At 49.3% G+C, this 15,084-nt stretch overlaps 1 protein-coding gene across 3 annotated transcripts in view; it reads right to left on the bottom strand.

Annotated features, from left to right (window-relative positions):
* Positions 1-15,084, bottom strand: part of DAAM2 (dishevelled associated activator of morphogenesis 2) — a 106,217-nt gene that overhangs the window by 11,162 nt on the left and 79,971 nt on the right. For 2 of the 3 annotated variants that reach the window (XM_054569322.1, XM_054569321.1), the window contains exons 11-18: positions 13,982-14,120; positions 10,982-11,040; positions 10,653-10,837; positions 9,762-10,058; positions 5,276-5,383; positions 2,944-2,970; positions 1,835-1,941; positions 510-594 (exon numbers count right to left, since the gene is read on the bottom strand). In XM_054569322.1, coding sequence (XP_054425297.1) covers positions 510-594; positions 1,835-1,941; positions 2,944-2,970; positions 5,276-5,383; positions 9,762-10,058; positions 10,653-10,837; positions 10,982-11,040; positions 13,982-14,120 — 1,007 coding nt within the window. The remainder of the gene's footprint in view (positions 1-509; positions 595-1,834; positions 1,942-2,943; positions 2,971-5,275; positions 5,384-9,761; positions 10,059-10,652; positions 10,838-10,981; positions 11,041-13,981; positions 14,121-15,084) is intronic. The other variant, XM_054569323.1, reaches the window with a different exon arrangement.

Raw genomic sequence — 15,084 nt, 5'->3', positions numbered from 1 at the left:
CTCATTTTTAAGTGAAGTTGTTTTGCATTTTCTCACTGATCTGTAGTGTCCTTTATTCTGAATATGAGATCTTTGATGGATATACATAAGGCAGCTATCTTGTAAAGTTTAGTTTTCTCTTCACTCTAGAAATAATGCCTTTTGATGAAAAGAGTTCGTAATTTTAATGAAGTCCAATTACTGGTGGTTTTGTTTGATGTTTTCTAGGTTTCCCTTGAAGGACAGAGTAAATTAAGGTGGAAGTGACTTGGGGAAGATATAATTACAGGTCACTCTGACTTGGCCTTGAGACCCATGGGACTCCTTTTGGTGCCTCCATCCTCTGGAAAAGATGCAGCCTTTCCTGGCCTCCACTCAGAAAGGTTGGGCCAGGGGAGTTTCTATAAACCTCTCCCCAACTCCTCCAGCTTCTAGCCTGAGTTCTCGGTGATCTCTTAGCCTCTCTGGGGCTGTCTGGAAGGGGCACACTGCCCCCTAGTTTCAGCTGCCCTCCCCTTGAGGGGCCTCACCTGCTCCAGCATGTCCTTGGCGAGGTCCTCCTGCTCGTCCATCTTCAAGATGGCCTGCCGGATCTCCTCGTTAGAAAGCTTCAGCCTAAGGCAAGAGCCCACCCCTGAGCAGCCTGGCCTGGGCTCTCCGCTCAGAACAGACCCCAGACCTTCTCCCCTCTCCCTCATGTGAACATGGGAGTACATTTGAGAGTCCTCCTCCTCAGCTCTTCTACAAAGTCTTCCCACGCTCAGCTAATTTGGTTCACCCCATAAACTCAATGATGAGACATTTTAGCCTCTAAATAAAGACCTCAGTCTCTGGTCTGGTGCCCGAGCCTCCATCAGAACTGAGAGGGAGTAAAAGAGCCATCTTCAGTGTAGCCTGAGAGACAGAGAGAGGAGTTTCTGATATTCCTTCTTCTCCTCATGCCTAAAACATCTGCAGCACTCCCTGGGAGGGTAGGAGAACCAGCAGGCCTCTAAGGGGGCAGCTTCCTGTTTCCTTCGTTCTCAGAAAGCAGAATAGCTTTCAGTCTGTGACAGCGCCCCAGCTCCCACACAGCTGTTCCAATCCATCTTGCTGTCTGAGGAGTGGGGGGGAGCCCTGCCCCTGTCATACGCACGAGTGCGTGTGTACACACACACACACACACACACACACACACACACACACACACACACACACACAAACGCACACCTTTTCTTTCCCCTCCAGATGCACAGCCAATGGGACCCCTGGAGGTGCAGACCTTTCCTCTACCACCAAGGGGGAGAAACTGAGACCCTGGGACCTTGTGCAAGGAAACAGGGTGGTGTCCCAGAGGCAGCCAAGAGCACTAAGAATAGTCTGGGAGGCGGTGCCCTCTGACCCTGGCCCAGGCAGGAGGCCCCGCACAGAAGCTGTGCTGTTAGTGCAGATACTGCCCTGTTTGTTCTGCAGCTGCGGGAAATGCTTGGGGACTGAGATCATGCTGCTCTGTGGCCTAAGCCTTGCGGGGCCCTCTGTGGGCTTAGAGCAACTCCACCACCAGACGCTGACCAGGCTGGTCAGGGGCCTCGAGACTGGGGCAGTTTCCTGTCTGCAGAGCCCCACACTGCTGCTCAACATGGGCTCACAGGGAGAGGATTTGTGCCCCATCCCCTTTTCTAGCGGACAGCAGAGAGGTGAGGCCAGAGACTGCTATCACCTCAGTCCTCAGGCACCTGTCTCCCCCAGGTATTCAAGTCAACCATCTTTTTCCACTAGCCCCATCTCAGTCCTCTGCTTCCTGGGGGCCCATCCCCTACCTCCAGACACATATCATGGCGCAGGGGCCAAAAAGGCAGGGCAAACATAAACATACTTGGAGAGAAGAATGATGCAGTTCTGAGCCCTCCGGCCGTCAATGACTGACAGCTCTTTGACCTTTCGGGAGGCCAGGTAGATGTCCTCAGTGGAGCCCAACTCTTTCTGCAACCAACAAGCCAGTTAGAAAGGTTGAGGCGTGTGTTTTTCCCAATCCTCTACTTGCCCCCTCCCGAACGAGTCACCTCCCTACCAACCAGACCATGCTCCCGGTCTAAGAGTAAGAAAGGGAAAGAAAACAGCAGGAGAGAGAGGAGGGTGGTTAATTACTGACTCTAATAGGAGGCATCTGGGCCTCTACCATGTGATAGAATAAGTTGGGGGGCAATGAGGAACCCCTTGTTTTAGAGATTGCCCTCTCTGGGCAAACTAGGGGAGCTATTTTGATGGAGGTGAGTTACTGATACCTATGGCTTCAGGCAATGGGATATGATCTACACATCCCCAGAGAATCAGCCCCCACTGCCACCACCCCAGCCAGACAGCCTCTCCAAACTTATAAAAAGCTCGTTCTAAGTTCCCACAGGGCCACAGTTCTTGGACTCCTGGAGACTTCAGGCACATCCCCAATGTGTTCAGAGGTAGGGAAACAAAGGTAGAATTTCATATAGAATTCTCTCCTCTGCGGTTTCAGTGGGCATATTTCCAAGAAATCAAAGATTTCCCCTGCCTTCTCTGGAGCCCCTGGTGAGGTAGACAGAGGCCGGCTCTTGCTCTGGGAGCTCCCTCTGAGGACATGCTCCACATTGTGCAACTGCAGGGGCCGCCACTCACATCCTTACCTTGATGAACTATGCCCAGCCTGCGCAGTCTTACTGACTGGCCTGGGGTTGGACCCCTCCCTTGGGTAAGACAATAGACCTGGAAGCTTTCTCCTTACTCCAGTACACATTCACCTGCACTGCTGGCTGGGGTCTGTATGAACTAACCCCCTCCTATACGGCTTTCTCTTTGGGGACCGCCCCCCATCCCCCATGCTGCCCTGTATGAACAGGTAATAAGGTAGAAGGTAGAATGAACAGACCCACGCTTTTGGGCCCAGCAAAGGGCAGCAGCCCAGGATAGCAGTTAAAAGTTGGAGTGTCCAGAGCCCCATGAGTGACTCACCTGTTGGGAAGTATTAGTTATCAGCTCCTAGGCAGGCAGCAGCCACAGCCAACAGAGAATTAAACATGCACAATGTTAGCCAAGAGGTACAGGGACCAGGAACAGGAGAAGAGATACAGGGACCCCTCATCTTCTACTCTGCCTGCTCCATCCCAGTGAGATCCCATGACTGGAGATGGAGACCTATAAGCAGCACCTAACAGGAGCTGCTTCTAGCAGACATGCACTCACAAGCCAAACAAAGCGGAGGACAGGCAGCGTCTCCCACAGACCCTGGGCACAGTGGGACCACCCGCCACTCCCCAGTCAGGGCAGACCAGGCCCCAGGCTCCCTCATCCCAGGCTTCCCCTGCCTCTGCTGGGAATCTGCTCACAGGGCAGAGGGTGCTTCTCCATCCCATGAGTTCAACCTTCTCAACAGGGGAGGAAGCACTGAGGCAGAGGAAAGCAGGTGTCCCTGAATTTTGCCCCTGGCCCACTGGCCCTCATCTGCCTTTGAATCTCTAAGAGGAGCTGCAGAGCAGGTGGAGCTCCCACCCAATTCTCCCTCCCTGACAAGGCTGAAATCACTGAGGCAGGTCCTACCTAGAACAGAGAGGGAAGGCCCAGAGCTGGAAGGACCTCCCTCCGGGCCACCACCATCCAGGTCCCAGGCAGCAAGAGGAGGTGACCGGGGCAGCATGGCCTCTGAGACCTCTCTCCAGCTCTGCTGCTGTGAATTCAGCCCCCAAGTCTGGGCAACCTCTGAGTGACAAGGGCCCAGGTGAGCTTGCTAGACAGGGTGCTGGACAGGGTGCTGGACTGAGTGGGCTCAGAGAGGCAAAGTGGGATGGGGGTTTTCTGTCTTAACTCTCCTCCATTCACCAAACGGGGAGGTCCCAGACCCAACTTGTCCTCAACCCGGAGCCCGTTTCCCCACCGGCTCTCATTTCAGCCCCACCTCAGGATCCCGGAGACTGGGTGGGCCACACCAGAAGTCTGGCCCTGAGGAAGATGCTCATAGTAGATGGAGGCGTGTGATTGGCCACGCCCAATACACCCCTTGCACTCATTTCCTAGAACGGATGCACAGGACTACCGAGCACTCAGAAGGATTTCCTCTAGTGGCCGCCTGTGCCTATGCCCGTGCCTGCCTGACATGGGCAAAGGCTGAAAATGTTTCCTGGAATCCGATGCCTTGAGCACCCACATTTAAATTATATAAACAACCATCTGGTTTTTCTAGGACCCCAAAACAGGGCCAGAGCCCTGCCCCCATCCAACTCCACTGGCTAGTCCCCCAGCAGCAGTGATACCTGCCCTCAGCCCCACTGCCCCCAGGAAGGGTCAGCCTCAGGTCTGGACTTGGCAGAAAGAAGTGGAGAGCCCGGTCACTATCTGCAGCCACTGCCCAGGACCCAGGAGGGCAAAGACCCACTCACTGGCACATGGGAAAGTCCTCAGGGTTGGAACCCTGGGGCCAGCAGAGGAAACATGGAAGAAAATAGCACGACCCCAAGTGGGAACAGCCCTTTGGAGGCAGGCCAGAGAGAAAGCAAGCACTTTAAGGCCTCTGGCTACTAATGCTTGAAACTGGGTGGAAGGCCCCTAGATGTGCCGCTGCAATGCAGATTCCCAGGCCCCAATTCCTTTCCTGACTCACATTCATTTGGGGACGAGGTCCAAGAATCAGCACTTTTGGCAATCCCACAGGTACGTGGCATAGTCTGAGATCCCTGGCGTGCGAATACTTTGTGTTCTGCCACCAACCCCAGTCCTCCTACTGCCACTTACTCGTCAGTCATCTGTACACAGCATCTGCAGAGCAGAGCCCAGGGCCTCAAGGGCCGCCCTGGCTGGCTCCAGCCTCAACCCCCTCACGTGACCTGGAGCATCTCCACCTTCCTTGAAACATTAACACCCTCTGTCACCCGACTCTTGGGGGTGTTGAGAGATGAGAGTATGGTGGAGAAAACGGTTTGACAAGTTAAAATACCTTCTAGGTATAGTCTCTAAGTGCTGAGGCCAAAGAAAAAGCAGGGTCAACAGTGGCCAGGCCCTCAGACTCCACCTCCAGTGGTCCAAGAGGAAAGAGAGAAATGGACAAAATTCTCTTTCATCACTTGATATGTAAATACCAACTGTAATACAATGGGATATCGCCCCTCACTGCACTGCACACCTCTAATTCATATCTATGTTCCCAGTAAGCACATGGTACCTGATAAAGAATCAAATCTTTCCATATATTCAGGATGGAGGGAGGGAGGGGCTGAGGGGTGGGTTCAAGGGGCAAATGTGAAGTCAAGACTAAAAGTCAAGACCCAAGAGGCTAGAGGTAGTAGGGTCTTACCTGGTGCCTCTGATAGGCTGAAAACATTTTTTCAAAGTCCTCTAGGTCCAGAATCCGAAATACCTGCATGTCATCAATCTCACTCCATACGGTGCCAGGGACACGTTCCTAAAATTCAGGGCAGGGAGAAGGCCCATGGTTGGCTCAGTTCCTTCACTGTGGGGATGTCCAGTGCCCCCCTAATACCACTTGTCCCCAAGCTGCACACATTATGACAGCCAGGCTTTTAGGCGGGTTGATTCTTCCTCCTCAAATCTCTATCCCTCCTCAATCCTCTGCTCCAGGGTAGAGGCCAGAGACAACCCCCTTCTTCTCCTTTCTACGTGGGGCCACATGTGTGCTACAGAAATCAGTGGGTGTGATGGAGTGATGGATGGGCAAGCATGAACTCCTTCCAGAAAAGCAACGCCAACCCAGAGCTCTCAGGGCACTCTCGCTGAAGGTCGGGGTTGGCTCAGTCACTGGGAGGAAGTGTGCTCACACATATTTGGGATCCTCAAATCCTTAGTGCAGACGGGATTTCCTGTATCTGAGATGGTCATTTTCTCTCCCTGGATCTTCTTCCCACTTTCCCAGATTGTCAGAAAGTGGCCAAATGCCAAAGGCTGGGACATCCTGGCCCCTCCTTTGATTGTTGAGGCCAGCAAGACTGCCACAATTTCCCATGGGTCAGACTCAGAGAGGCTGTCCTGTCCCTTAAGACTTGCGTGAGCCCAGCAGTTTATATTCCAAGGTCTCTCAATTAAGGCAATGCAAGGGCATCTGTATAGAGCCCTTGCATTGAACCCCCACCCCAGGGGTCTAAGGAGAAGCTGCTAGCCTCTAAGGAGGCTCTGTGAGCCAAGCCAAGAACACTCCAGTGGTCCTGCATCACCCTGATAATGGCTTAGACAGAGACCAGAGCCCCTCCCCTCTCCTCCCAGGAATCCTCACCTCATCTGGAGCTTTGCTGTCTTTTCAGATAGACTCTCCCCACCTCCCTCTAACTGCAGGGCAGCTGGGGAACCTTCCTAACACCTCCTCCTCCTTCCTCCATCTCCCCCTCAGCAAGCTTGGAGAGAGAAACATACTTTTCACTCACTTTTATTTTCTTAAACTCTGGAAAAGGGGAGGCTAGGCCAGAGCAGGGGGTGGGGACATTCCTGTGGCCTTTCTAAGGCCAGGGACCCTCTTATGGAATGCCTGGCTGGGAAGCTCAGAGCGGCAAGGGATACAGGCAACTGGCCAAACCCAATACAGACACATTCTTTTCATGGCAGAAGCAACCACTGTGTGTGTGTGCACGCACGCGCAGAAGCATACGTAGAGTAGGGGAAGGGGTCTGGGGAGAGAAGCCAGGCTCCTGGAAGGGGGTGCAAAGCTGGCAGAGGGGAGACGGCTGGGAGTTGAATTGGGGAAGGTAGGGGAGAGAAACTTCTGTGTCAGTCCCCACCTAAATCAAGGCCTGGGGTGGCGACAGGCACACTGGGAAGGCCCAGAGAGGTGAATGAAGCTTCCCCTTGCTTCTTATTGCTGGTGAGGCCAGGACGAGAAAAAAATGGGCTGGGATGAGACAGTGGAATGTTGAACACTAGCAGAGACAACAGACTGAACATCCAGTCTCTCCTGCACATCTTTCCAAACACTCTCCATTCCCCCTCCTCACCACAAGAACTCTTGGTGGAGGAGTAGCTGATCCTAGAGCCAGAGGTACATGCATGCCTAGTGTTCTCCACATCCTCAGTTTCACCCAGTCATCTTGATGTGCCCACCATGCACACTATTTCACAAATTTATTTTTTACACCACTCTGGCCAAAATCTCATCACCTCCAGGCTAGATTCCTAGAGTTTCTGCCCCCTCCAAAGACATCTTCTATATGCCAGGGAAATCTTTCTCAAAAACACACTTCATTAGGTTTCCTTCATGTGGCATTTGGGGTCAGCAAGACCAAGCTGGCTTGCTCTCCCTCAGCCTTGTCACTCTGTGGGACTGTTGGCAAATGGGGGGTATGGGGGGAAGACCTCTATGTCACACAGGGAAACTGAGTCTTAATGATGCTTACTTACTGAGTTAAAGTGTTGATTAAGTAAAATAACATACTTAAAGCACATATGGTAGTACCACCAACAATAATCTATTATTATTAAGACTTTCTATGTGTCAGCCACTGTTGCAAGTACTTTATATGTATTAAAACCACCATTGACATGGATGTTACAATTAACCCCATTGTACAGATGAAGAACCTGAAGCCCAAATGATGAAATAACCACTAGTTTCACAAATAAGAGCTTGGTGCTGGGATAATAGGTTCACAGATATTACTTGATGCTCCTTCACCCACCCTTGCTAAGAAATGTCTGCAGCTCCCGTAAATGCGTCCGGATGCCCATTTCCCTAAACTTGTACTTTCCAGGCTAGGAACAAAACTCTGGCCTTCTCTGGGTCCCTTCAGAATTCACATAGACTTTACTGGACCCCAGAGAAAATCCTAAGCACTAAACTCTCTATGATAAAAATGTTACGAAAATATCAGTTGACTTTGTCTTCCTTGCTGAGGTGCCTAATCAACGATTCATGACATTTTTAAAATTATCAATTATAAGTTGTAAATATAGGAGACAAAAACTATATCTTTTTTTACCACAATTTTAAAATAGATTCTTTTTTTTAGAAGAAACTTTTTTTAAAAGTTTATTTATTTATTTTTAGACAGAAGGGAAGGGAGAAAAAGGGGGAGAAAAACATCAATGTGTGATTGCCTCTCATGCACCCTCTCCTGGGGACCTGGCCTGCAACCCAGGCATGTGCCCTGACTGGGAATCGAACCAGAGACTCTTTGGTTGGCAGGCTGGTGCTGAATCCACTGAGCCACACCAACCAAGGCTAAAATATATTACTTCTGATCATGAACAATAAACGCTTCCACATAGCCCATGGCCTCTGGTTCTTCAGAGGTGTCTCCCTGCTCACATGCACTTGGCCTCCCTGACTTGCCTTGTGGCCATGGAGAAGCATTCACAGGGCACTGCTGTGTAATGCAGCTGTCACAAACTTTAACAGTGTTGCTTCAAAATGCTGCTAAGAGATTGCTCTATAATTTTAATAATTCAGATTGAAGATGTTATCAGAGGCCCAGGAGTCTATAAATGGGCTGCATTCATGCACTATCTTTCTACCTATATTATAAAAACAGAGGTAAAAGGAACCTTAGAGATCATCTCACAAACAAGCAAACTGAGGTATAGAAAAAATGAGTGATTTCCCAGGCCACACAGTTAGAGCCAAACCTGGTTCGGTTAGAAGTTAGAACCTCTCCTTAAATCCATTCCCAGGATCTAGGTGTTTCTTTGAACACACTTGCTAATTTGCCAAATTCAAAGCTCTTACAGGACAATATTATGTCTCGCTTTTTATTATTATCCATCACAGTCCCCAGCAAAAAGCTTCACACAAAGCAGACTTCAAAGTGACTGTGGCTAGCTGGTCTACCATCAGGAGAAGGCATCTAACAAATAGCAACAACCTATTAGGAATCAAATGTCTCTTCCCAGTTGAATGTCTATTTGAGCTTATGTAAGTTCACCTAGAATGGTACAATTATGAATTCCACAGGAAGCAGTCCAACAGGACCATACAACAAAGTCAGAGCACACCTATAACTTCCAGGTCCAAACACAGCTGTTGTTGAAGTGGGAGTGTGAGTCAGACCAATTGAACTCAGTTACCTAATATGTATGTATCTCAGGGACAGAGTCACTGGCCCTCTTAATAGAACATATTAGTACAGAACCAAAGGCAGGGCTTGACCCAGACTGGAACTGGCCTTCATTTACTAGGGGTCTAATGCAACGTAGGGTATCTCTGCTCTGTGCTCATGAGAGTCCAACAGAGAAATCAACTCCACACATGGACCTAGGATTGGTGATTAGTGGGTACTATTCAGGAGGGCCTCTCTCCAGTGAACCATCTGAAAAAGTAGCTCCTTTCCTCTGAGAAGATGCCAAAATGGCTATAACTTGGCATCAAGTTCTTCATTGCAAGGATGTCCTCACCTGTCATGGCCTGATTTCAGTCTTTTGTACAATTGCCCTGATATTTACCATCTCTAGACCTTGGCCCAAGATCTTTGTCTAGATCTTCTACCCTTTTCCTCAGAGGGACCTTATCCTTAGAATTTCAGCCCAGCCCTTGTCTAGAAAGCTGCCCTTCTTGGCCCATGCTCTGGGATCTGTCATTCCCTTAAACCTCAGCGCACACAGATCCCATCTGCAGGTGACGGCAACGTGAGCATTAGCACATGCCCAGCTATCTCCTCCCAGGGTAGATGTTCCTCCCAGTGGACAGTGAGTGGCCTGGCATCAGCAGCCACATCTTCTGCATTTACTGTGTCTCTGTTTATGCCCCCCAAAGAAAGAACCCAGAGGAGAGATCTGCAAATGATGGGGCTGCCTGCCCCTGGCTGTAGGAGAGTGGATACACTGACCTCTTCCTCTTCACTCACCTCATTCAGTTTGACCCAGTTGAAGGACTTCAGCGGGTGGGAAGGTTGGGGGACACACTTCTTCCTGAGTGGGGCATCACTACTGGGGAAAGGGTCTGGAGGGAGGGGCAGGCCCATACTGAAGCAAGGCGGGGCACCAGGGGGAGTGGGAGGCCCACCAGGTGGAAGGGGTGGTGGCGGTGGGGGGCAGCAGGCGAATGGTAAAGGGGGTGCGGGTGGAGGCAGGTCATTGGTTGTCATTGAGGAAGACAAGGTGAGTGGGCCCCCAGGGGGAGGTGGGGAAGACACAGGTCCTGCCTGTGGGAAGACAGAAAAATCAAAAGAACAAGGCCATCAGCAATAATACCTTTCAGGTTCCCCACTATTACTCTTTTCCTTACTCTTATTCTCCATCTATACTAGACTCTCCAATCCTGCTCTTATCTCCCACATGTATTGAGCTCCCATTTTCTCTTCTGTATCTCAACCATCAAACTCATACACACACAAGCACAGACAAACACACACATAGGTCCAATTCTCATACACAGACACTGAACAAAGTCATAGTCATCACAATGCAACAGCAGGTTGATACATAGAATTGCGGAGGCTACTACCTTCACAAGGGCATCCAGCCGAGGGCAAGGGGAGCCAAAATCCCCCCTGCACTCTGCCTTCAAGGTGTGGTTCCTAGGACAGTGTCACCCAGAGGAAGGAGCATTATTTTTTCTATGTAACACAAAGGTGCCACCCTTACAACTTCAGGGGTCCACTTAAGGCTGGGCTGAGGTGCCCCTTTCTCTTCCCCCTCATCCTGGGGTCCTGAGCCCCTCCCCACACCTGTTCTTCCCACCTTGTTCTGAAGGTCTTGGCTCATCTACATAGAAGGAGAGGAGAGTGCCCACGTACTGAGATTTCACTGAGTTGGGCTACCAGCTCAGCCACTTGTCCCCGAGCCTGGCGTAGCTCCTGGGACTCTCGGGCCAGCTTGTCCTTCATCTTGTTCAGCGTCCGCATCATCTCTTCCTTCTCCAATGTCTTTGTCTCACATTCTCGCTCCTTCCTCTCCAGCTTGCTCACCAGCTCCATGTGTTCTGGAATGGGGTGGGGCAGGAGAGGAAATGGAGAGAGAGAATGTGAGTCTGTGTATGTCCCCCTCCAAAGATGGAGGTGGGTTCAGGGCTGGGCAGGGGAAGGAGTGTGTGGAGTAGGCAGGGGGTTTAGGCAGAGCTCCTTACCTTTCCGGAACTTCTCTGCCTGGTCTCGCCACTGTTTCACCTCATTCTCATTGATGAGCCTGGTGGAAAATAGAGGGTAGTCCTGCTGAACATTGGCTCACTAACCCCTAGAAGACAGGTCATCTTCCCATTCCCCACATTGGTGCCCTGATCTCTGATCTGTCTGATCACATAAAGGAGGACAGGATTTTGACTCTCCAGATGTTTTTCCAGGTCTCTATCCCTGCCCAGGTCTTACTATGTGTCTCTCCATGGGTTGTGAAAGCTTAAAAGGACCCTTAGGTACCTTACAATCTAACCCCTCTGCGAAACAGTTGAAGCTCCTGAGACAAGAGCTGGAGACAACAACTAACTACTGGTAGAGCTAGGCCTAAATCTCAGGCCCCCCTTAGTTGTAATGATTTGTACCCCTTTGTAAAAATAGGTTTTTGCACTGACAGAGATCATTGACCCTACCATGGTGCAGGCTTCCAAAGACCAACGTATATGGGTATGAGAGAGCACCCATTCCAACAACACAGAATGAGTGTGTTGAGAGTGAAGGGGGGATGTATCTAAACCATAGGAAGTCCTTGTTCACATCAAACTCTTGTAACGGGGGTTAAAAGTAAACTTTTACCTACACACCAAAGTATAAGAGAGGTGAAATCCCAATAATCATTTCTTTGCTAAATATGAAAATGTGGGAGAGTTATATCCATGACTCTTAACCTCCTCAACCAGACCGAGGCTATAAAGAGGAGACAGAGTGTGGAGGGGAAAATAATTTGTGCAGAGACTTCTTTGGAGAGAGCCTCTGCCATCGTCTTCCCCAGGGTTACTACTTCCCTCACCACCATCCAGTGAAATGGCTTCTTTGGGCCTCTCAGTGAGTTTTGATCCATGTTCCTGACATTGAGCAGGAAGCGTGGTGGAGTGGGGTATGACTTGGAGGCAGGCAGGCCCAGAGAGTGAAGAAGCATTAAGCAAGCTGGGTGGGACCCGTCAGCACTCCTAGAGTGTGTTGGTATGACGACTGCATGAGGGTTTCTTTGGACCAGATGTAAGCATTGTGGAAGAACTAGGCTGAAGCTACTCTAAGTCCTAAGAAGTCCAACTAGAACAAAAATTGACACTTCAAGAGTGCAAATCTGTGTATTACATTGCCAATGAGTCAGAAGCTGATTGTAGGGATGGCACCAGCCAGCCCTGGTCAGTGTGTCCACTCTCCTACAGCCAAGGGCAGGTAGCCCCATCATTTGCTGAAGGGAAAAAAACACACTTTGCATGATCAGTGAGCAGGGCTTTGTGTGAGAGGCACCCAGCAAGGGGCTTCTGAGGACCCCAGAAATACTTTTAATGACTTTACCCATGTGCCAAGCCCAGAGAGCAGGAAGCCTGTTTACTAAGTTACCTGATCAGGTAAGACCTTTTCCCTTTCTCCTTCCTGACCCCATGCTTCCTCTGGTGGGAGTCAGAAACTGGTTAGCTAGTGGGAAAGGGGTGTAGAAGGGGTTAAAAGAGAAACAAGACTGAGAAAAGAGGCCAACCACCATCTCCCTCCACCCCATCTCTCTCTCTCTCTCTCTCTCTCTCTCTCTCTCTCTCTCACACACACACACACACACACACACACACACTTCCCACTGCAGCTTCCCAATTCCAGTCCAGAAGGAAGAGAGATTTAGGACCCAGTCACATCTAGACTGGTCATGTACACCTGGGACTAGTCCTTCCAGTTGCAGATTTGAGACTATGTTGGCTGCTTAAAGTGATCTTAGGACTTCCATTGCCCAAGAAGCAGAAAAACTTCATTGTACCTGAGAAGTTTTCATCCTCTGACAGAGGAAAAGCTTCTGTACTACATAGTTAAAGAGTGAGTAGAAAATAAAGATGAAGTTACATTTTGATTTTTACTAGTTGTACTTGCCAGTTAGTAAAATTTTGATTTTTACTAGTTGTACTTGCCAGTTAGTAAAATTCCAACATGCCAGTTAGAATTTTAACTATATAAACTAGTTGTACTTGCCAGTTAGTAAAATTTTGATTTTTACTAGTTGTACTTGCCAGTTAGTAAAATTCCAACATGCCAGTTAGAATTTTAACTATATAAACCCTGACTATTCGTGTAAATGAAGACAATGGCTGAATAGTTTAAAAATCATTTTCCGCTTGGCTTTGGAACACAGTACAATCAATCATTTAGAGCCACTTTATCTCCTTCAGGGCAATTGGCTTAGACTTATACTGAAAGATAAGTAAAAGTTTAAAATTACTTAAAACTTAATGTGTTAACATAGCATCTGAATATTAACTGATGTTACTTGAAACTTGGTTCTCTGTCTTTCTCTGGACCCAGGGTCAGTCAAAGATGGTAAGTCAAACCTTAGGCTGTGACACCCTTGTCCAACAGCCTCATGGTTAAATGGTCATGCTCTATATCAGCAGTCAGCAAACTTTCTCTAAAGGGACAGAGTAAGTATTCTAGATTTTATGTACTATGTACAATCTTTGTTGCATAGTCTTGTGTTTGTTTTTAACAATTCTTTTAAAATGTAAAAACTATTCTTAGCTCACAGACCATACACACATAAGTTGGGGAGTTAGCCCACAGAGCATAGGGTATTGATTCCTCCTCTGTGCTGATAAGTTTAAATTCCTCTTCTACCTAATCCATGCAATGGATCACTGAGAGTTGAGGCACCCCCTACGAACCTGTGCTGTCCAATATGGTAGTCGCTAACCACATGCCATATGGCTATTTGATTAAAAAGAAATGCAATTTAAAATTCAGTTCCCCGGCCACACTAGCCACACGTCAGGTGCCCTGCAGCCACATGTGCGCAGTGCAGATATGGGACATTTCCATTATCTCAGAGAGCCCTTTTGGTCCATGTAGCTCAAGGCCCATTTGGAGGTGTCTGGTGTGAGAGAGGGAGCTGAGCTTTCACTGGTGAGACCCCCAAATAGGAGAGAGATGGGAAGGAGCAGGAAGACAGGTGAGGGCTGATCACTGCTCACATGTTGACGATGTTCTTGACGTTGAAGTTCTCCAAAGGAGCCATGTCAGGGTCGACGCCTCTCTCATCCTGGAGGACAATCTGCTGGAGGATGCGGTCCAGGAGCTGCCACTGCTGGAGGTAGCCACCATTTCGCTTGTCTGAGGGACAACAGGCATCACATCTTTACTGAGCCCTGGAGTCCCCTGAAGCCTTGCCCTGGAGTCACTACATGGGCCCAGGCTGGCGAGACATGCCCTGCCCCTCCCTTGGCAAGCTCCCAGTCTGAGCGGGAAGGCAGTGCAGTTGCTGATGATGGAGAAGCACAAAGCCAGTCATATCGTGATTTTCTGTGACTGACCCTCTATGAATGGGTCAACACCCTCGGCATATTTCTCTACTCCCTGAAATGCTTCCTGGCAGCCTCTCTTCCCTGTTGGTACCTGAGCATCCTATGCCCTGGAACACAAATTGCTTTTTACCTTATCTTTGAAGAGCACCTTTAAGAAAGTAAATCTGCTCTAAGATATTGTAGGCTAAGTAATGAAATCTCCAGGGAAATTTTTTTTTAAAGGAGAGGTTTTAGGATTATCTATGCTATTGTTCTACAGAGAAGGAGAAATGGAAACTAAACAGGTATGCACAAAGGGGGAGTCAGACTGGGTTGAAGAAGAGGAAAATCCAGGAAAATTATTTTGGTGAAGGTGACCCTGAACTACGAAGGCAAAGGCATTCTGTGTTGTGCCTGATCTCACAGGGCCCCACTCTCCTCCTCCGTAATCACAGTCTGGCTGGGCTTGGACTTTCTTTTCCCATGATAGCCACAAGCTTCTCTCACTGACTCTTGATCCCCTACACTTCATCTCTACTGACCACCACGGGAGGTCAACCAGCATGATCCTGCCCTTGAAGTTGAACTATTAATGCCTACGAGGTGGAAGGTCACATCTGCAAAGCCCCATTCTGAAGCAGACAGAGAGACCCAGACACACCAAACACAGGGACTCATGGGACCAGAAGTCAGGTTTCCTAGGAGCTTCCTGTGTCTTTCATGAAGACCCTCTGGACAGACTCTTGGAGAAGAACTGAGAGCTTCCTGGTCCCAGCCACTCGGTCTATTTTCTT

The sequence above is a fragment of the Pteronotus mesoamericanus genome, unplaced genomic scaffold, assembly GCF_021234165.1.
Source record: "Pteronotus mesoamericanus isolate MK-2021 breed Mesoamerican mustached bat unplaced genomic scaffold, CSHL_Meso_final contig_20, whole genome shotgun sequence".
Taxonomy (NCBI): domain Eukaryota; kingdom Metazoa; phylum Chordata; class Mammalia; order Chiroptera; family Mormoopidae; genus Pteronotus; species Pteronotus mesoamericanus.
The sequence above is the reverse complement of the archived record's forward strand: the minus strand, read 5'-3'. Positions and strand labels throughout refer to the sequence as shown.